Source organism: Magnolia sinica, chromosome 17, assembly GCF_029962835.1.
Source record: "Magnolia sinica isolate HGM2019 chromosome 17, MsV1, whole genome shotgun sequence".
NCBI classification, from domain to species: domain Eukaryota; kingdom Viridiplantae; phylum Streptophyta; class Magnoliopsida; order Magnoliales; family Magnoliaceae; genus Magnolia; species Magnolia sinica.
The window spans coordinates 19,715,171-19,738,374 of record NC_080589.1 but is presented as its reverse complement, the minus strand read 5'-3'; the positions used below and the strand labels follow the sequence as shown (position 1 = coordinate 19,738,374).

Sequence of the window (23,204 nt, the reverse complement as noted above, 5' to 3'; positions counted from 1 at the left end):
TGGCCCCGAGATATTTTCAATGGTAGGCATTCAATTCCCAATGTTTCCTGCGATGTGGTCGAATTGGGCATTGGATATTCTTCAATTTTGGCATGATACACTAAAAGGATCTCTAAAAACAGATGGACGGTGTGGATAGAACATACACATGACGGTGGGCCCCACAGAGTATTGCGTGTGAGCTCCACATTCACGGTCCGCGTCACCCAGCGTCCAACCTCCAACGACGAAATGTAAATACAAAATCATAAATAAAAGACGGTAGCTGCTCTCTCTCTTTCCTTTTCTCAACCGTTCCCTTCTCTCTGTTGGAGAAGGACGTCTCTTCTACCAGATTTCCCTATTTCCGAAGCAAAACCCTAGCAATCGATCGCTTCAGATCTCATCAATCCTTTCCCCTTTTCCAGATTCCAGGCATTAAATCCATGTCGATTCTCGACTGCTCACCTTAAACAAGATCCCTCTCTCTTCTCTCTACGAGGTGAAACTTCCCATCGATCTTCTCTTGATCGAACTGTTTCCTTACATTCTTGGAGTTCTTGATATTCTTCTTGTTTTCTTGATTGTTGCAGAGAAGAAATAATGGTGGTTTCCGGCCCGCTGACGCCTGGTCAGGTACGTGATCTTTTTATCCCTCTCCTTCTTCTCATAAATCGACGGTTTTGAGAATTTTTTCCATTTTGGATTCTTGCTCTATAGTAACTTTCGTTGAAATTCACGTGGATTTATGGGTATTTCTAGCTGGATCTGTGATGGTGATCTGATGCCTACTGTTGGTGAATTTTTGCTGTTTGTGCTGTTTCTCTTTGGTTGGGTTTGGATTGTATTGTGGATGCTTCGCTTTGCTGTGTTGATTTGATGGGATGGTTCGGGGAGTGTAAATGTCATTTGGTCGTTTATGTTCTAGTAATGCATGACCCAAGTGTTCATTTTGGTTTTGATGAATGCCGTTTACAGTATTGGGAATTCCCCTTGTATTCCAATGCTCCTTTGCTCACACTGTCTCTCTGTCCTTGAAGTTGAATTCGATTCAATGAAGATGGCCAGTGTTAAGGGAAGTGGGTTTTCAATTTTGGGGGTCATAACCGGAGTCAGGAGCACCGATTTCCTCATCTGGTGGGTCCCATTTGAATTCAGCACATAGGTAGCAGACCATGTAACAGACCGTTCTGCAGTTGGGTTTCATCATTGATCAGTCATGGCAGAAAATCGTTGCTGTTTGGATGATCTTTAACCATTTAATTGGTGGCCTAGAAATGTGTGGGAGGAATGGATGTTGTCAATGGCCTTTATTGAATGTGTAAATTTCTGGGTCCAACAACTGGACAGTGGGATCACCCAATGCATGCTATTTAAAGGACAGTGATCCGTCCAAGTTGGGACCTGCCTGATGAATGGTCCAGATCGTGGACTATTGTGCTGTGTCTCAAATTGAGTGCAGCACGCCGGATAAGGAAACTAGTGTGCTGCACTTTGTTTGGACTTCCTTTGCAATTTAGTCACGTATGCCAACAACTAGAAAGTAATGCCCACTGTATACATTTTAATAATGTTGGTTTGAAGGGCAGGCTCATTTGGTTGGTTGATGTGGAAATAACTTCTGGCTTACAGTTTGGTTGTCCACCAACTGCAATATTTAAATGCGTGTACTTATCTCACAAGTAAAGAAAGGGAATAGTAATATAACAAAAAAAAAAAAAAAAACTCAGGCATCTTTAACCATGGCACCTTTATTCTTCTGTGATGATGAGAGGTAATGCCTTTCTCATCTGACAGTGCCAGTGAACACCTTTGATTGGCTCTCATTCTATGCACACTTTTCTTCTTCTTCTTCTTCTTCTTCTTCTTTTTTTTCACATTTTCCAACATTACTATGCATTAAATGAGATGTATGAACAACTCAATGTCGTATACTGTTAAAATCCCGTGTTTCCATGCATCCTATGAGAGCATCTTACTCTGTCTAATGCTTGTTTCAAATTCATGTTAAACTTCGATTCTGTTTCAGGTTTCTTTCTTGCTTGGAATTGCCCCTGTCTTTATAGCATGGATATATTCTGAGATACTGGAGTATAAGAAATCTTCATCTCATTCTAAAGTGTAAGTTGTTTATTACAAAATGGAGAGTTCATAACATTGTATATGGTCTATTATGCTTTTGTACCATGACGTAACATAGTCTGCACAACTTGAGAGACTGACATTTGTTAACTTAGATACAGGTGATCGTACTGTCATTCCTTTATAATGAAATGAACCAGATGTAAGTCATGCATGTTTAAGATCTTTCAGGGAGGTTAAATGCATTTCACTTGTCAAAGAATTTGTGCTCACAGTGTATATAAGCAAAATACCTCCACTATTGAAGAATCAAGCATTCTATTTCTATAGTCTAGTTTTTGTGGCTGATGGATCAGTATGAGTTCTAAATTAGATGACACCTTTTGTTAATTAACGTAAGCTTCCTTTGCTAGTCAGTGTCAAGTTTAACTCAACCATAACAAAGAGGTTCCTTTGTAGGGTCATTGTGTTACGCATGCATCAAAACGATACCTTTTTTCCCTTTTGGGCTGGCTTGTTAGCAGATTCATTTGCTTCTCTTTATATATACACGGGTAAAAGTATGTGGAGCTGATGTAGGACAAGGTCGAGGAAAATCACATCGGTGGCTAGGATTGAACGAAATTGGGTTAGAGAGTTTGATTCAAGGGTCTAGTGCACAATATAGCTTTTGATGACTATAACATTGCGACTGGTTATCCATTTCATGCGTATAATGTGGTTGGAAAGCTATCGACGAGCTCTACATGCTAACCAATGCCAAAGGCCATTGGCCCCCGAACGGTTTTCCAAAACTAGGTTGTTTTAGGGGTTAAATTTAAGTGTTAAGTTAAAATTTACTTATTTTACTCTTAGTAAGTTCCAGTTTTGCTATTTTAAGGTTGTTTTAGGGTTTCAAGAGTCCTATAACTGCTTAAAGTACTTGTCTAAGTCAAAGAGTTTGAGTCAGTTTAGAAGTCATATACTATTTTTAGATAGTTGACTATTTTAAGTAAATTACCTCTAAAAAAACACTACTTTTAAGTAAATTTACTGTTTCCAGAAAATTACGAATTTAAGGCTTAGGATTTATATAAGTCATATAAGGGGGCTTTGTAAATGGACTTAATTCAAACTTTCATCAATAATATCCCTTTTATTTCTCATTTTTTAAAGATTTCTCTCTTCATATGGATTCAAGGGCTATTTTCTAAGAAGAAGATGGAAATCTCTTCTTTTATCCATTCACCAATGACGTTATTTGGTATCAAAGTGAGGTCTCTTCTCGAGTTATGGCATCCAATAGCAGATCGGTGGTGACAATTCTACTGGCGGTGTTCCAGGGAGGCAAGCATTGATGAGCGCAGAGTTTGTGACCTTTTATCGGGAATTCGATCGTTCAATGCAGGAGTCACGAGCAAGGATGGATCGGTTGACTAAGGCCTTGGATCGAAAATATAATCATGGCAATGAATAACCCATGATTGTCGAAGGAGTTCGCTTTTAGCCAATGCGGAGTTCATTGAGTACAACATCCATGCCAAATCATAAGCTATAATCCTATGGAGGTGAAGCTAACTCAGGAAGTCAGATGCTTTTTAGTTAATCAAATGTTGAAGAAGAGATTAAAATTTGCAGGATGAAGAAGAAGAGTGGATGAATGCAGATGAAGGAGTTCCTCTTGAGGAACCTTGAGGAACCCACCGTAAGATTGCCTGATGAATCCATGAATGGATCAACTGCTTTAGACGTGCATCAACATATGCCATCACTCCAAGTGGGATTCATCGTTGGATTGCTTGATGGATCCACAGATGGATTGAAGATTGGTCTATAAAAAGTTTCAGTTGAGTCAAAACCCTAGAGTTGGTGGATGGATTTGTGGATTGAGGGATGCAGATGACTCGATGTCTAAGGAGATTGATACTTTTATGATCACCTCGTCAAGCTCTAAGCATGTCATTACACTCCTAACTTCTTCATAATGACTAAAGCACATACATTGAAGGCCAGAAGTGATGGCAACAAAAACGTGGCTAGTCGACGTTAATTAAGAGCGACCAATCACAAATCCATTGTTACAAAAGATGTGAAGTTGATACCCCATATAGGAAGGATTGTAAAGAAAACGGAAGGCGGGGTTTTGTTTCTAAAGTTCCATCTTTAGTATAAAACTCCAATCCGACATGTAGGCCTTCCCCATCAATTGCTGTAAAAAACAAAGAAGATGTGCTACAAAAGCAGGTCATTGCGATTGGCTATTATAGTTCTAAACTTGGGGATGGGTTTAAATTTTCAAGTGGAAGGGTCTGACTTATGACAAGTTGAGTGAAATCACATGGACGGCTAGGATTGAAGGTAATCAGGTTAGAGAGTTCGATCCAAGGTCTAGTGTGCATTATAGCTTTTAGCAGCCATAACTTTGCGACCGGTTATCCAATTATATGTAGAGCTAGGCATTTTTGGTCCGATCCAGTGGATCCGACCCGATCCTAGCCGATCCGACCCGATTCGAAGGCTTATATCGGTGCGGTTTGGCTTGAATTAGTCAGATCCGACCGTTCATCAGATCGAGGTCGGATCATGGCGAAATCGGATCGTTCCGATCCGAAATCCGGACCGAATGGATCCGATCCAGACCGTTCCGATTCGATCTGGAGTGATTCAACGGTGGAAATCAATACTTCTACTTCTTCTTGTGGTATGGTCCACTTGAGCTTTGGATATTCATCAATTTTGGGTTCAACCACTAAAATGATTTGAGAAAACGAATGAACGGCATGGATAAACCACATGCATTCATGGTGGGCCCCAACATAGTTTACTAAGAGACGTGCTGTGCACGTCAACCACTTGCGTGCACAACACGTCATCAAGTTCCGTGGGCCCCACCATGATGTATGTTTTGTATCCACACCTTCCATTCATTTGGAGAGATCATTTTAAGGCAATATCCAAATAACGAGTTAAATCTAAAGCTCCAGTGGACCCCAACACAAAAAACAGTGGGACAGTGAAGCCCACCGTTGAAAATTTCTAAGGGCCACAAAAGTTTTAGATCAAGCTAATATTTGTGTTTTCCTTATTTCATGTTTTTTCTAAAACTTTTTAATAGGTTGGATTTCAAATAAGCATTATGATGGACCTTAGGATAGTTTCAACGGTGGAAATCACTCTCCCCACTGTTTTCTTTAGTGTGGTCCACTACAGACTTTTATTTACCTCGTTCTTTGGCTTACACCATAAAATGATATCTAAAAATGGATGAACGGTGTGGATGTAACACATACATCATAGTGGGACCCACAGAACTTGGTGACGCCAACTCAAAACCTCTATATTTAATCCGTGTCCAAAAGTAGCCCTGTAGGGTTATACCGATATTGTGCCCAGCACGTCACTAGATTGTGACAACCATACGTGTCGTGCAAAGAGAAGCAGCGACAAACTTCGAGCTCCGAGTTGTACGAACGGCTTAAATGAGATAAAAGTTACATGGCCCCACAGTTATGTATTTATTATATCCACAGCGTTCATCCATGTCTTGAGATCATTTCGGAGTATTATAAAAAAAAAAAAGAAAATCATATCTGAAGATCAAATGGACCACACCACACAGAGCAGCGAGAATAATGATTTTCACCATTAAAAATTCGTATGGCCCACTGTAACGTTTTATTTTCCATCTAACCTGATCCGAAATCTAACCAACCCGATCCAACTCGGTTTCCTTGACAGGGTTGGACCTGGTTCGGGTCAGGCAAACAGTGCGTCGGGTCTGTTCGGATTAGGTGTCCCAGACTCAATCCCGAATCGGATCCGGTTCGATCCAAGGTCTAGTGTGCATTATAGCTTTTAGCAGCCATAACTTTGCGACCGGTTATCCAATTCAATCATATAATATGTCGTTGGAAAGCTATCGAAGAGCTCTACATTCTAGCCAATGCCAAAGGCCATTGGCCCTCAAATGCTTTTCCAAAAATAGGTTGTTTTAGGGGTTAATTTTACTATTTTCAAGAGTCCTATAATAACTTAAAGTCTTTATTTAAGTCATGGGAAGGAGTTTGTGTTACTTTAGAAGTCGCTTACTATTTTTAGAATGTCTACTATTTTGGCAAAGTTATGAATTTGGGGCTTAGGGTTTACATAAGTCATATCTAGGAGCTTTGTAAGCAAACTTTATTCAGACTTTCATTGATCATATCACTTGATCTCTTCTCCTTTATCCACACACCCACTATGTGAGGAGCATAGATACTAAGTGCTAGATCTCTTCAATGATAGAGGATAATCTAATTGCTCGATGTTTCTTTGATAATGCACATTTGACCATCCATAAAAAATAAAAAAAAATAAAAAAAATCCCATTTGACCAGATTTTTGAAATCTCCCTTACACAATCAGGTTCCGAGATTGTGATAAGTCAAAATTTTAGCAGGGCCATTTGCTTCTCTTTATACATACACGGGTAAAAAGATGAGCATAGATGCTAAGTCTCAGATCAGATCTCTTCAATGAGACAGGATCATGTGACTGCTATGTGTTTCTTTGATAATGCCCATATGACCATTTATAAAAATAAAAAAGGCCCATTTGACCAGATTTTGAAATCTCCTTAAACTATTGGGTTCCCAGATTGTGATGATGTCCAAATTTTAGACCTTCCTGGAGGGTCCATTTGTGTGGAATAAACCAGATCTGTGTTTTCCTCATTTGAGTACCCAAACCAGTTGGTAATGGTATGGAATGAAAAAGAAGATTACTTTTGTTGAAACGGATGGGGCTAAGCGTCATGGCAGTAGATTTGATTAACATATGTTAGGTTCTAAATGAATATGAGAGGAGGCAAGGTAGTACAGCTGTATGTACAAGTGGAAGATAAAATGTTTATTATTATTATTTATTTATTGGATTCGTAAATGGGAGACAAGTTATCATGCAAGATCAGAAAAATAGAGTTGAGAAGAACAAAGAAAGGAAAATAGTGACTACGAGGAAACCCCTCAGGTCATTGACTCAGATGAGAACTGGTAATAAAACACATCAATGTGCATGACAAACTAAAACTCTTGCAAGATGAGGAAAATATTGCTGAGAAGAACAAAGAGGGAAGAGAAAAGAAAACTACAATGAAATGCTCAGGTCATTAACTAGAATAAAAACTGGTGGTACATTGCATCAATATGTCTAATAAAAGAGGGTAACAGGAACTCTCTGGAGTAATGCTTTTATCAGAACATAGGTTTTCGAGGGTCTCAGTCTCATGATCTAAATGAGCAGGCACCTCATATCTGTTCTTTGTCAAATGCATACTTTCTCCATTTCCATACTCCGCACAATCATTTTTTAATGCTTTGCAGTCACTCGGACATCAATTTGGTTGAATTGGGAAATGACACAATCAAGGAAGATGATCGGGTTATCTTGGTTGAAGGAGGACTTGCAAAATCAGCTTCTGCTAGATTTCATAGTTCATCAGTTAGAGCTAACCTAATCAGGTAGTAAGGACAGTTGATGTTGCATTTTTGCTGTAGTACTTTCTTCTTATGCCCATTCAATATGCCTTTCTTACTTTTCCTGGAGCTGCCTTAAAATTCTAGGTTCTTAACAATGGATGAGCCCTTCTTGCTTGAGAATCGAGCAACTTTAAGAGCCATGTAAGCCAATTATTTTTAATTGTTTGTGATCACTTGTAGCTATAAGTTCATGCTTCCTTCTTTCTGAATATGTCATGCAATATTGTGTAGGTCCGAATTTGGGGCACTTCTGATGTACTTTTACATATGTGATCGGACAAATGTCTTTTCAGACTCTAAAAAGGTGCCTATGTTCTCTTTCATTAGCTTATTTTGTTCTATGTCTAGAATTTCTTTTATGATGGTTGGACTGTAGGTATACCTTTTGTAACAAATAATTCCTTAACCATGAATTTCAAGAAGCTGCAAACACGTAACTGAAAAACCATGAATCTCAAGATACTAGAAGTGGCACCTAACTGAAAATCTTCATTTTCCCAATGCATACTCAGTAGGGCCTGTGCAAATGTCCATTATTTCAGTTAAGGATAGAGATGCACAAGTATAAATTCATTTGCATGCTATAAGGGGGAGAAATGGAGTATCTGCAAAATATTTTGATGTTTACATCTCTATTTGAGCCTTATTCTTATGTTTCGGCAGATCATCCCGTCAAATAGAAAGGGAATTATTATCTATTTTTCTTTTTTGCGGTGCTAGTGTTTGATGTTCTGATGCCACTGTGCTTTAGTGTTTCAGCCACTTCTCTACCTTGCATCAATAATAGTAAAAGTTGTCTCAAATATGCTGTGGAAGGAATAATTTGGCAGAAAGATGTTCTGTTATTATACTATTAAATGCTCATTTGGCTATTTTATTTATGTTGTAATGTATTTGTTTCCTTTGACAGAACTACAGCCGGGACCTTTTCCTCTTTCTCTACGTTCTGCTTATCATAGCTTCAGCTATGACTTCTCTCAAGAAGCACCATGATAAGTCAGCGTTCTCTGGCAAATCCATACTTTACCTTAATCGGCATCAAACCGAGGAATGGAAAGGATGGATGCAGGTTAAGTATTCTTAGTCAAAACTTGCGCCTTTTAGTGGATGTGATATAACTTCTTTTCTATTATTCCATTTTCGTAAGTAATTAAAATTGTATAATGTTCCTAGTGACTTGCCAGTTCAATTAGTGATGACTAATTGTGCCTTTTAGTGGATGTGATATAACTTCTTTTCTATTATTCCATTTTCTTAATCAACGAAAATTGTATAATGTTTCCTAATAACTTGCCAGTTCAATCAGTGATGACTTTTACAAATGCAATAATTACACATGCAGGAGGTCTACACATAGCTTTAATTAGACAGGACAAAATAACTAATTAAGAACTACTACGCTGATAGATGGATAAAGTACAACTTGTGATTGACATACCTTGGACAAGTTTTTTTTTTTTTTTTGGAAGGATAATATTGGATATATAAAGGATAAGATCTACAAATTCAACAGAAAGTTAATGTTAAAAAAATAGTAATAAAATAAAATACAACAGAAAGTTGGCCTGCAACATAACCTCCACCCATCTACAGCACAACACAACATGCTGGGACTAAACGCTACACCAACTCCAACTCTCACTCCCCACCAGCTCCCTGATTTCTATCAAAGATCACAAGCCCTTGTTTCAGCACCCCATTTTTAGAATTGCTGTCCGCTGCCTCGTTCACCCCACTTCCTACATGGATGAAAGCAATTGGCCTCCCTACGCACAAGTCCCAGGCTTCATGCAGGGTATTTGATAGATTCCATGAGCATTGTCCAGAAGATGCCAGGCTATTGCATTTTTGGAATCCCTTCCACTATTGCTGGGAACAGATTCTCCTCCACCAACAATTTGATCACTAGCAGGACCACTGCTGCCCCAACAATGTTGAAGTCACAAAATCCAGAGGGACCAGAGAATTCCAAGAGGGTTTCCCCAGGATGATTTTGATGGCAGCCCCCAATACCGGCTAAATCAGGATTACCTTATGAGCAACCATTAAAATTGGCTTTAACATACCCAGCCAGGGTTGGCTTCCACATTATCTTGGATGATTCGATTGAAGGACTCCACTGGAGAACAATCCACCATGAAGAGCACCAGAGGAATTTTCTTTAGGATTGAATTACCTTTGCAATACTGTTGAATCAATTGGATAATCTTGCTAGTTAAATCTTTAGCTTGAGACATTTTACCAGAGAACAATCTCATGTTTCTTTTGAGCCACATAACCCATAAAGTTGCATGACATGCCATTTTCCAAAGCATTTAACCCCCTGCTGCTAATAAGATCTGCCACAGAACCTGAACAAGTATCCCGTTTACATTGAACAAGTATTCACTTCACATTTTATGCTAACAATAATATAAGAAGAGAAGATTCTAACCTTACTACTGATAAGATAAGATTATAAATAAATTATTGCTTTCTACGTTGCACATGTTATGGATGTTCATAAAAGAAGACATCCTTTAAGTTTACAGCCAAGGACTGGTTCTCTACTTCTTCAAATGGTGGAAGGAAAAGTGTAATTATGTACCCCACCTTAGTGCAGGCATTCTTTAGTTATTGCTAAAAGAAACAAAATTGTTCCATTTTTGAAATGTCGAGGCTTAAAAAAAAAAAAAAAACTTTTTCCAGTAAATGATGATTAGGATTATCTTTAAAAAAATGATGATTGGTATTAGATCAAAGGAAGAGTTAGGATTCCATTGAGTTTAGGGTTTAGTATAAAACGAGGTTTTAGATGTCCTTACTGCACATGATATCACACCTTGAGAATGGTAAATATTGCAGGATATGTTAGGAATATCGTAGATATCATGTAAGGTTTTGTAGACTAAGAGTCCCCCTGTCTTTCTTGTCCATGCTTGTGAGCACAGTAGTCTGTCTGGCTTGATTTGTAGTTTTATACTAATGCTATTTAGTGTGGGTTGCATTGTAATACAAAATATTGGATAGACCCTTGTTGGATTGTGCTGGTGCAGACTGCTAAACTACATCCACCAGTTGTTTATATGCATTGAGAACATAACTCTTGACTTTGCGTTGATAGTTCTCTATGACTAGGCATTCATTTCCTTCTTTCTTTCCCCAGGTATTATTTTTAATGTACCACTACTTCGCTGCAACAGAGATATATAACGCAATACGTGTGTTCATTGCTGCTTATGTCTGGATGACTGGATTTGGGAACTTCTCCTATTATTACATTCGAAAGGATTTTAGCCTTGGGCGCTTTGCTCAGGTGCCTTTATGGTTATTTCAGCAAATCTCATTGATTTATTGTTATAAGTATTCTTCAGTTTGTCTTTAATTCTGTGACGGATATGAGAGATACATATTCCTTGTCTGTGCCAATGCAGATGATGTGGCGGCTGAATTTCTTGGTGACATTCTCCTGCATTGTTCTTAATAATGACTATATGCTGTATTATATCTGTCCCATGCACACGCTTTTCACTCTCATGGTGTATGGAGCACTTGGCATTTTTAACAAGTATAACGAGATTGGGTCAGTGATGGCTGTGAAGATCATCGCATGTTTTTTGGTGGTTATTTTGTTTTGGGAAGTTCCTGGAGTTTTTGATCTTTTATGGAGTCCTCTGACATTCCTACTAGGTCAGTAACCTACTTAACTTTATTACACGAGCCACCCCACATTGTACGGCAATTGGCTTATTCATGATCATAACAAATACTTCTCGAATGCAGGATACCAAGATCCAGATCCTTCAAAAGCAAAATTTCCGCGCTTGCATGAATGGCATTTCAGATCGGGCCTTGATCGCTATATCTGGATCATTGGAATGATATATGCTTACTATCACCCTACTGTAAATTTCTTGAACGCTGACTCCAGTTGTTTTATAAGTACCAGAGTCATTCTTGTTCTTGAATATGATGTGATTGAATAGAATACTTTCTTGACGTGCCTGTTTCTAAACTTTTGAAGCCTTTTAACATCATATAGGTTGAAAGGTGGATGGAGAAACTAGAGGAATCTGAAACCAAACAAAGATTGTCGATTAAAGCTATCATCGTGACTCTTTCCTTATTGGTGAGCTGCATGCTCTAGTGATGGCTCAAATCAGTTTATCTCCAAAATTTGTAGATATTGTTACCTTATTCTTTGATAACATGGAATGGACTAATCTCAATTTTCCAATTCTTGTAGGCTGGTTATTTGTGGTTTGAACATATTTACAAGATGGACAAAGTCACATACAATAAGTTCCATCCTTACACATCATGGATACCCATAACGTGCGTATTGGGGAGTTTTTGTAGTATATATGTAAGCAGCTTTTGATTATCAGTGTGAAGTCTTGAGTAGTTCTTAACAGATTCTCTCTTTTACTTGTGCTCCAGTGTTTACATTTGCTTGCGGAATTTCACACAGCATCTCCGAAGTTTCTCTTTGACTCTCTTTGCGTAATTTCCTTCAGATCTCGCTCCCTCTCACTCTCTCTCTCTCTCTCTCTCTCTCTCTCTCTCTCTCTCAAGAAGTGTTTTTCTTTTTCTGACTTTTTCCGGTTTGTAGGTGGCTTGGCAAGATAACTTTGGAAACCTATATTTCCCAGATCCACATCTGGCTGAGGTATGATATTTACATTACCCTTTTTTTTTGAAACAGTAACTGAAATTTTATTACTAATGAAGGATTCAAAGATCCGAGAAAGAAAAATACACAAACTAACACTCAAGGCCATGATACCTAGTGAGGGCAGGAAAGGACTAGATTAAATGAAGTGTTTAATTTGGATTCATATCCTGACCACCCTACACCACAATATTTGACCATTCATTACATATACCTGAAGGAAACATTCCTCCAAACTTAGAGGATAAAGAAGCCCATTCAACGATCGACCCTTTGATCTTGTCAATTATCACTGAGGAAGGAGTCTAAGAGTCTTTGAAGATCCTATTGTTCCTTTCATTCTAAATATCCTAACAAATTGTAAAGGGGACAATGCTCCACAAGCTGAATCTGTTCTCACCAAAAGGGCAGTTGATCCAGTTGATGAAATGATCCTCTAACTTGAAGCAGCTGGGGAGGGAGATCTTGAACTCATTACGGAAGAAGTTCCAAAATTTGGAGGCCATTGGACTTGCAAGAGCAGGGTGAGGGCTGTTCTCTTTGCTTGCTTTGCACATACACCTATTCGGAATAGCCATGCCCAGTGCTGAAGCTTATCGACTATTAGGATTTTTTCTTTTAAAGTGAGCCACATGAAAGCCAACACTCTGGGGGAGCTAAGATTTTCCACAAGGAAGAAGCGGACACCGACTTAAGACCATATGCCGATATTCTAAAGAAAGACTTTGCTGTGAATTTGCCTGAACGATCCCATTTCCAAATCCTTTCGTCCCTTTCCAGAGGCGACAACCTAACCCTTTTTTTTTTTTTGGTTAGCTTGTTAGTACACCCCACTGTCAGTTCACACTTCACTGTTAGCCACCCCCACTAGGGATCGATACCATGACCTCAGTGTTGAAACGAGGTATCTTTCACTCAGTCTACCGCTTGAGCTATGTATCAGGGTGTGGCGACAACCTAACCTCATTCAACAAGCCCAAGAGCGATTGGAAATCCTCTGATTTCTCTTTTTTCAAGTTTCTTTAAAGGTAATGTTCCACGAGAGGTTAGCACCAATAAAATCCAAACAATCTTTCACTGAAACGTGCCTTTCTCTAACCAGCCTACATAATCTGGGAAACTTGAGTGCTAGCCTGCTTACATTACCTTTTATTTTTCTAGTTATTTTTCAAAAATCAGTTTAGTGAGTCAAAGATGTCCCTTTCTATGTTATTTTTATGATGTACCCTACAATTCCCAATCTATAGTGAAATAGGATTGAGATCGAGAAAAAGCTTCGCATTCGACTCTGGACACAACATTGATGCTCTTAATCCGCCTTTTTACATTTCATCAATTCATCATCATCAAAGCTTTATCTTAATTAATTGGTGTCAGCTTTATGAATCTTTTTTCACCGGTCTATCTTTTCCTTGGTAAGTGAACAAGCTTTTGTATCCATTGTCACCACCAAATTCATTAAAACCTGTTGGAACTGGGAGAGTCGGGCAACTGATACTGAAAATATTAAAAATGATCTGAAAACATAAATCAGAAAAATATCTGGAAGATAAGATTTTTTTAAAGAGAAATGAAATTTTTTTTTTCAAAGGTAACACCCCCCACCCCTCTCCCCCCAACACACACACATGCACACACCCATTTGAAGACAAAACCTCCCATTCCTCTCTTTCCATATCGTCCATAGGCCCACCAATAAACACAAACGCCAACTTGCCCTCAAATCATTCCCAACCTCCATGCTGTACCAGTTCTCGAGGAATCGAGCAATAGATCTCAACGAAGCCCAAGAGACATTAACTTGGAAAGGAAGCCATTCCACATCACTGTAGCAAACAAACAATGGAGGAAGAGGTGATCAACCGACTCCAAACAGGCCATGCACATCAAGCACGCATTTGGAAGAATCATCCCGTGTTTCCGGAGGTTATCCACCGTTAACACCCTTCACCTACCAACAAGCCAACCGAAGGCCGTAATCTTTGGGGGCTCCCCGTAGAGCCAAACATGCTTTGTATTCTTGAAATCCCCACTCATCTCTTGCTCGTGGATCAGTGTAAAAAGAACGCATCGAGAAGCACCCAGATTTATCCCTATGCCATATCATCCTATCCCTTTCCCAACTAACCGGGCAACATAAGTGTTATTAAAATCAGAAGAAAGATACAAGCCTCATAGATAGGCTACACACAAAAACTGAAAGGGATGGTCATTGATGGTTCTTCTATTCAGAAACAAAGTAGAATCCGCTCCCCAATTACCCACAAAATGATTTTTACCACACCCTTGAATCCCTGAAGGTCACCTGCCTACACCGTGACCCTCTCACATGCTAATTGGAAGACTTCTCCTTGCAATGCCCGGGGAATGGTCCATTATTCTGCTCCTTGCAATGCCTGGGGAATGCTCCATTATTCTGCTCCTTTCATAGAAACAGTCAATGGATACTGGGCATGATCCAAGTGACTCCAATAAGATATAAGAAATGCTGCCGGAGAGCCTTGGGAACTCACAATGCATGAAGAGAGGGTTCAATTCTGTGTTGCGAAGGCGTAGGAAGCAAACCATAGTGAGGTTGGGGAATCACTCTCCCTGCTTCTCATGTGATCAATGACGAGCACCATATCTTTTTTCCAACCAACTGAATGCAATTACTCTAGGCAGGCTTCTATACGACCATAATGAGGTTGTAGGGGCCAGCCTCTGCTTAGCGCCCTCTCCTAGCACCATGGCGTAAGAATGATCAAACCAACAACTGTATAGAGTTTTCCTTGATCCATTTCCATCATCAGTCTCAAGAGGACCTTTCATTTTAAGCTACTGCATTAGACTGAGGATTGACGAATTTCTCAACTTTGTCTTTGTGGTGGTTCCACCTAAAGGTCCCTCCATATTGCTTGATTTCCAATGAGATTGTAGCATTGGGGAACCACAGTTTCTTTTCTACTGCCACTGTGTATAGACAAGGAAAATTGTAGCTGAGGGGGGAGTCACCATACCATACATCCTTCCAAAATTGAGCTCACTACCACATCAATAGTAATAATCTTGATTTCCGTACAGAATAGGCTTTCCACCTGATACTGCCTTCCACATTCTCGAGCTCTATACATGAGAGAATTCCTTACTAAATCATCCACCATGTCGGATCCCATATTCATCGGGGACTGCTTGTTCTCTTCTTTTTCCCCAAACCAGCAAAACCATTTCACAAGAGGCCAATGTTCATGGCCTTGAGAGAGAACTGAAATTTTATTAAGAGATCCGCCAAAAAGCGTAGAAAGAATATAACTCAACACTACAACAAAAACAAAGAAGAAAGGTTAGCAGATTTTGCTGCTTTAGCATAAGATGCCCATTTCAAAAAACAAATTTCACTAAACAAATGACTTCTTCAGTAGAAGAACCCTTGTTTTGAAAACAAAACACCGACTGTTCTGTTCCTTCCAAATAAACCAAAAAAATTCCCATTGCAACAGGCCTCCAAACTAATTTCAAGATTTACCCACTACACCTCCGTGCCAAGCCCACAAAAGATGGTCAACTAACTTCAGCATCGCCTAGGAGATATGGAAGAGAAGAATGAAGTACTCCCAAACTTTACGAGCGAAGGGACAATGAAGGAAGAGATAGTTGATCGATTCCTCATCCCTCACGCATCAAGCAAATGTTGGGAAGAATAAGGGATCTCCATTGAAGATTGTGGATGGTGAACACTCTCTTCCTCCTCACCAGCCACACAAAAACCAATCTTAAGAGAGGCTCCATAAGACCACTGATGAAAAGGACAGGAAGGCGAACTAGATGGTTTAGAGATCAAATTGTAAAACGAGCGCACTGAGAAACTACTCAAGTTATGGGCTCTCCAAACCATCAAATCTTCTTCTTGAGGCGAGGGTATGAAAAGTTTCATATAATTAAGCAAGCTAAGAAGCTCCTCAAATTCCTCATCCAATAAATTCCTCTGACATGGAGGAGACCAAACCACATACCCGCCACATATAGAGTAGCAATGATCGACAAGAATGAATAGGTCCGAGGCAAGGCTAGCGATTCTTGAGAAAAAGCTCTTGTAATGGTTGATCCCCACACCAAACGTACACCCAAGAGCAAATGTGATTCCCCTTTTCAAATGAAAAAGAAATTCCTTGACAAAACATTTACTAGGTTGACATAATCACCTTCCACATGTTAGATGCACAGTAGAGAGATTTTATGCTCCAATCACTCGTCTGAGTGCCGTCTTTGGAAACTAAGAGTTCCCTTCATAATTTGCTCACCTTAGAACCAATCCTCCAATGCTAGTTTCCAAGAAGAGTTATATTCATAAGACTTAAATCTTTCAAATTGACTCCCTCGTTAAACGGCTTGCAGACTTCCACCCACTTAAGCAAATTGAACTACTTTTTCTCGACCCCTTTCCACAAGAAGTCTCTTATCAACTTATCAAGTCTATCCAACAATGATTTTATGCATTCGAATAGAGATATAAAATAAACTGGTATGATGGAAAAGGCCACTTTAATAAGAGTTAAAATGATTTGCTCAATGAAAGGTGTATGTGTTTCCAACTTGACAACTTCCTTTCAATTCTTTCGATGGCCTTGTCCCATAAGTGCTTCACTGGCTTTCCTAAACAAAGAGGCCGCCTAAGATAAGTAGAAGGGAAAACTCAGCGTTTGCACCCAAAAACATTAGCTGACTGCAATAATTCATCACAATTCATGTGAATCCGCAACAATTTTCTTTTAGAAGCGTTAACGTTAGGCCCAAAATCGCTTCAAAACAAACAACAATTTTTCATAAGTTATCTACCGTGGTCATGTCTGCATCGCAAAAAAAATCGGGCCATTCACATATTGAAGATGACTAATTTGTACTCCCACATTCACCACCTTGAAACCAGAAATTTAACCATTTTTCTCAGGTTTATGGAGCATCACATTAAATGTTTCTCCGACCACAACAAAAAGGTATGAGGATAAAGGATCTCCTTTTCAGCTGCCCCGAGAAGCTTTAAAGGAGTTGTATGGGACCCGTTGATCAAGATGGGAAAAAGCAGAGATTGAATCCAACCTCTCTATTTGGGGCTACATCCAGGACTCTTGAGCATGTAGTCTAAAATCCTCAATCCACATGATCATAGGCCTTCTCTATATCAAGCTTGCAAACCAAACTGCTCTTCCCTTCACTATGCTTGAAATCAATGCATTTGTGAGCTATGAGGGTGTTGTCCAGAATCTGTCTACTTGCAACAAAAGCTCCTTGATTTTCCAATATAATCTTGGATAGAATACTGTAAATCTTAGAGCAAGAACTTTGGCTAAGATTTTATATGAACTCCCAATAAGGTTCATAGGTCTAAAGTCTTCAACAATTCCACCCCTTTAATCTCGGAGATAAGGGCTATAAAGGTCACTCTTATGGTCATGGGTTTGAGTGCCCATTGTGGTGAAAATCCACTGTGGTGTGAGTGCATGGGTGTGTGTGGGGTGTGAGTGCGTGTAATAATAATTTAAAAAAAAAGTCATTAGAGAGGCGACTTAATGCAGGGGCATTTTCACACCGGGCTCGAGTGGGGTTGCCTGTGGGATGTAGGGGCACACTCAGGGTGGGCGGTACCCATGTGATTTGGGGCCCACGAGGGAGGTCTCGTGTTCGAGACTTCTTACCAAGGGTGATTAATGTAGGGGTATTTCACATCGGGCTCGAGTGGGGTAGCTAGTGGGATGCGGGGACACACTCGGGGTGGGCGGCCCGTGTGAAGCGGGCCCCACCCGTGAGAGGTGGGTGGCTCGTGTGAGGCGGTACCCATGTGATTTGGGGCCCATGAGGGGAGTTCAGCCGAGGTCCTAACCCATGCGATGTGGGGCTTGGGCTATGAGATAAAAGGATTAATTCACCATGCTCTAACGGTTCGAGCTTTTAGAGCAAGTGGTTAATTGTCCTGCATCAAGACTTCTATATATATATTCTAAGATAAAATCCATCATATCTTTGCTAACCGTTGGCCAAAACTTCTGAAAAACATCATCAGATAACCATCGGGACTGGGAGCCTTACATTCACACATCGAATTGAGGGCAGATTTGATGACTTATTCTGAAATTGGCTTCTTAAGGAAATCTGCTTCCTCAACAGATAAGCGGGGAAATTTCAAGTTATCCAACCTCGGCCTCCTCCATTGATCACAAGATAACAGATTTTTATAAAGCCAGACAATAGAATCTTAAATTTACCCCTTCTCTAAATTTCCAGAAGCATCCACGACCAAGCTGCTGATTCTGTTAACCTGAGCTCCTGCGCTAGCCATACTATAAAAGAAACATGTGTTCTTATCCCCTTCTTTCAACCACAAAGTTCTAGATCGCTTCCGCCATCTGATTTCCTCTTTTGAAAATGAAGCGTACTCTGCAAATAAAGCTGTTCTTTCTTCCCCATCTCCCTCTGACAATTGACCCACTTCTTTGGTATCAAACTCATGAATCTTTATTAATATAGATTCAAATTCTGCTTCTCTAGCACCCAAAGAGTCTTTCTTCCATATATTTGTTTCTTCTTTTTAACATCCTAAGCCTGTGCCTTAATCTAAACCCTGCATAACCATCTACTTCAAAAGAAGTCCACCATTCTGTAACCAAATTCTAAAAGCCTTCAATTTCCATCCAAGCCAACTCAAATCTAAATAGACTTGGGCCCCAATTTACATCAGTCATCTCCAAAATGATCGGTCTATGATTAAAAAAAAATGGTCTCGACAACCCGTTGATTAACTAGAGGAAATTTCTTGAGCCAATCTTGCGAAACCTATCATGATGCGAAAGAATTGCTTCTGCCTGGTTGTTTGTCTAGGTGAATTTTCCTCCCCCTAGAGGAAAATCGATCAAATCATGAGAGGCTACCCAATCTGAGAATCACACTGCGTGCTGCTGTTAAACTGGCCCCATTAGACTTTTCAAGAAGATTCGAATCACAAATATGAAGCAACACTTGTGTTTTCTTTGAAAAGGACAACAATGAACACCACCAAATTTGTTTTTCTCCTCTCCAAGCTATTAAAAAAAATTTATTGTAAAATGGGGATTTTTGGAAGAAACACAACTTTAAATATGTGTCGGACGAGTAGCATGAACTATGCGACAAGTCGCGTGTTGGTACAATTTGGGTGAAATTGGGTCCACTTGCTGTGACCTGCTGTGATTTGGGATGAGTGGGACCTAATCAGGAGTGTTTCCAGTTTCAGGCCTCTGTATTGTCGCGATCACTGCCAAAACCAATGTGATAAAGGCAAAACTGACTGGTATCAGATGATATTTTAAAGCATGTGACTGCATCAATGTTCTCCTCCTTACTGGATTTCTGTTCTTTGTTGGATATGACTGAACCATATCAATTTGGTCTCCATCCTTATAGCCTCTATTGCAACTACTCCTTGGCTGCTTCAAATGATCTCATTCCTAATTTTATCCTTCCTAGTCTTCCCACACATCCAAGCAATCCTCATTTGTGCAAAACTCAATTTGTGCTCATCCTGCTTTCTAACTGCCGAACGCTCGTGTCAAAATTACGTGACAATGACATAAAAATCCCACACATCTCATCCACACAGCACTGGTTTTATTGGAAACATCCTCATCAATGTCCCCATCCTTTTGAATAATAGAGACAAGGCAATGAAACACATCACTTCAAAGAATCTCTTGACCATTGACTTAAACAACAGCCTCGCCTCTACGTCTGCTCTACTAAAGTTGTCCCAAACACTCAATCTTGGTTATACTGATTTTTAAGCTTCTAAGCTCTAGACTCTTCCTCCAAAACCCCAATTTAGCAATTTTCTGCTTTCTCATCTTGTAGACCAACACCTGGCACATCTTGAGCCTCACCTCAATGTTGTTCTTACTCTTGTAACAACACCCTTACACATCTTGAGCCTCACCTCAATGTTGTTCTTACTCTTGTAACAACACCCTTACACATGTTCTTAATGATGTTGATATATCCTTCTGGGACGCCTTTCCTCGTGACCCACCACATTAGCTCTTTTAGGTACTCTCTATTGTAGGCTTTTTCCAAATATATAAAAATCATGTGTAAATTCTCCTCTCGTCTTTATACTTTCCCATCAATTGCTTCCTAGAAATTGTTGTGGCCTCTGTAGTGGAAGTTTTCCTCTTAAATTGTATCTCAAACAAGTGTTCGGAATTGTTGTCAAATCAACTTTTTTGTCTAATCTGTTGGTGGGGTGTTTTTGTTTTGAGCTGACTGAGTGCATAGTTCTAAAACTTTGTGACTTAACTCAGCCGAGCTGAGTCACTAAGAAACATTCTGACAAGCGAGGCTTGGTTTTGACCAGGCCAAGTTTCGAGTCAAGTTGGCTTGCCAAGACTTGTCAACAATGTAGTCAATGGTGTTCTAGGTGCACTCCTAGGCGATTTGGGCCTGTTGCACCCCGCCTGAACCAAGGTGCACCTAGGCGCGCCTGAAGCACCTATGGCTTTTTACATGAGGTAACCCTTTTTGGGCAGTTTGCTACCCATTAAGGTTCATATAGGCAAGAAAGGGCTTTTAAGCTCATTATTTTACAATTCTCTCATTTCTTTTGAGATTAAAGCTTGAGATATTCTTCCCAAACTTTCAGCAATTTTTGTAATTTCTTTTTTCTTGATTCTTTCTTTTCTAATAGTGTGTTAAGGTCATCACATTGAACTTCTTGAAAGCATTTTAAGCTTTTGTTGGTGCCGTACAAGATATTTAAGGTGAATTGGGGATTTTGGGGGAATTACAAATTTTAGCTAGGATTGGGGCTTTGGGTTAAGAGGAATTGGATGGCATTGACTTTGATTATTTAAAATAAACGACTTATATCTATAAATAATTAAATATTATTATTTTTTAAATGTAAAAGTAAATTTTTTTTGCATGGAATCTCCAGGTGCTCCCAGCACTACAACGCAGGTCCGCTTAGTGCCTTTAACTGAGTACTTGTGGATACTCATCAAGTTGGCTTGCCAACTTGGAATGCTCGATGAAACTTGGTAGGACTCAAATCAAGTCACTCGTTGAGTTAAATGTCTTTTTAATAACAAAAACGAAGAATTGGGAATTAAGATTCAAACACCTGATTCACGACCAAGGTGCACATATTGTAACTGCCTTTCCATACATTGTTCTTGTGACAAATTAGGTATCGAGTCGATTGAAGTCGAGTCTTGGGTTGAGCCAACCCAACTGGAAATTGAGTTGTGTCGAGTTTTTGGGTTTTTGAACTATGACTGAGCATTTGGGGTTACACCAAAAAAAGAAAAGAAAAAAGATATGCATCTCCCCTAAAATAACATTATGTTCGTTGCAACTAGTGCTTGAAACACAGAATATTATTTCTAGCAGAAAAGCATCCCCGACTCTATTCTCAAGGTACCTCCATGCATAATCAGAACAAATGCAAATTGGGCATGAATCAACATGGCAATGCATCTGAGACAGGATTTCCCCCTCTCCATGTTCTGTTATCTTGTACATAATTTATTTCTGTAGATATGGGTATTGTCTGCATATTCATGTTAGGTACCTACATGGATATAGCAGTCAACCCAGAGTGCAGTGATAAATTTCATGAATCTTATGATTTTCTGACACAAATTTGCAGATCTAACATGCCCAATGGACAGCCCAAATGGCTACTTTGTCTCATTCCTGACTATCCCTTGCTGAACTTCATGCTTACAACTGCCATTTATATCCTGGTAAGCAAATCTTATTTTTGGCCTTCAGACAATATGAAGAAAGAAGAAAAACCAGTCGCTTGGCCCTATACATTGTCAAATGTGTCTACACTTTTTAATTGGGCTGGAGTTGCTTCTGCAGATATCGCACCGGCTATTTGATCTGACAAATGTGCTCAAGTCAGCCTTTGTGCCCAATAAAGAAAACAAGCGTCTGCTGTACAATTTCATCGCTGGAGCCTTGATATCAATCTCTTTGTATTGCATTTCATTGATTCTTGTTCAGATTCCTCGGTTGCTGGTAAGCTATATAACCTTTCTTGCTGTTTATCTATACAACTGCCCTTTCATCCACGTCTAATAACCGATGCAACTGAACAGACCTGACAGATTGTGGCCCAAAGAAGATTAAGACAAGACAACTTGTTGGGGCTGAAAAATTCAGATACCCGCTAATAAGCGGGTCGGTGGTGAAGGTTTTGTTTGAGGAAAAATGCTTTGAGAGGGGCTGTGTTTCCATTTTTGAAAGAATTGCTGAAGCTCTTGAATTGCGAGCTCGTGTGGCACTTGTGGGAGCAGATCTCTTTTCAAGTGGATAGAAGATGGTTTGGGTTGGCTGGAAGGAGATATGGGTAATGATGGGGGCAGATTTGATTTTTAAATTCTTGGGGAAGGCCTTTTTGTTGATGTTTGTTATTCTTTTTCTAATGAGAAGTTGAGAGAAATTGGTGTTTGTGTTACATGCATGTGTATGCTTCCTGTGATATCTAATAAATTCTAGATTCGAGGTAAATGTGAACTCTCTCTGTCGGTTTTCTTTTCTTTCCTCCAAACTGGTAATTAATGGCTGAGGAAGACCCTAGCCAGAAGCCACAAGCCACATCCAAACCCTAAGCTGGCGTTTGGATGCAAGAGCGGAATGAATAGTGAACATTCAGTTTAACCAAGAAATTGGCAAATATGGATGATGTTTCCTGGGATTTGCAGTTTCTCTCTCTCTCTCAGTCCTTCAATATGAACGCTAAGGCCTGCTTGGTTGCCACTTAAAATGATTGTCTCATTTTACCCTAATTTTCTATTAGAGATCATAGTTTATATAAAACTAGGTGTAATGGAACGTTCAACCCGCACGGAGAAAGGGAGAGGGAAAAAGGAAGAGAGGGAAAGGATGTGGTTACACAGGCAAAGAAAGGAGTGATCAAAAGATTTCAACTATGGGCGACCCATCCTCACTTCTTTTGGTGCTGTGGCCGCTTGAGTTTTAGATGTATT

At 39.6% G+C, this 23,204-nt stretch overlaps 1 protein-coding gene across 1 annotated transcript; it reads left to right on the top strand.

The window, feature by feature from the left end:
• The first annotated feature begins 256 nt into the window (after positions 1 to 256).
• On the top strand, positions 257 to 22,725 carry LOC131231700 (protein REDUCED WALL ACETYLATION 3-like). Its single transcript, XM_058227984.1, has 17 exons — positions 257 to 481; positions 573 to 615; positions 2,009 to 2,100; positions 7,401 to 7,538; positions 7,641 to 7,697; positions 7,788 to 7,860; positions 8,467 to 8,625; positions 10,702 to 10,851; positions 10,970 to 11,225; positions 11,319 to 11,440; positions 11,578 to 11,664; positions 11,782 to 11,870; positions 11,976 to 12,038; positions 12,148 to 12,204; positions 21,857 to 21,953; positions 22,075 to 22,238; positions 22,321 to 22,725. Exons 2-17 carry the CDS (start codon positions 583 to 585, stop codon positions 22,529 to 22,531), a joined length of 1,848 nt encoding a protein of 615 aa, XP_058083967.1. The 5' UTR covers positions 257 to 481; positions 573 to 582; the 3' UTR covers positions 22,532 to 22,725.
• Positions 22,726 to 23,204: the final 479 nt, after the last annotated feature.

What these genes read in the sequence shown, in the direction of transcription:
- LOC131231700 (XM_058227984.1), top strand. Translation starts at nt 583, where the DNA reads ATGGTGGTTTCCGGCCCGCTGACGCCTGGTCAG. An exon ending in GTTAGAGCTAACCTAATCAG is followed by an intron (nt 7,539 to 7,640) that starts GTAGTAAGGACA and finishes TTAAAATTCTAG; the next exon opens with GTTCTTAACAATGGATGAGC. An exon ending in GCCTTGGGCGCTTTGCTCAG is followed by an intron (nt 10,852 to 10,969) that starts GTGCCTTTATGG and finishes GTGCCAATGCAG; the next exon opens with ATGATGTGGCGGCTGAATTT.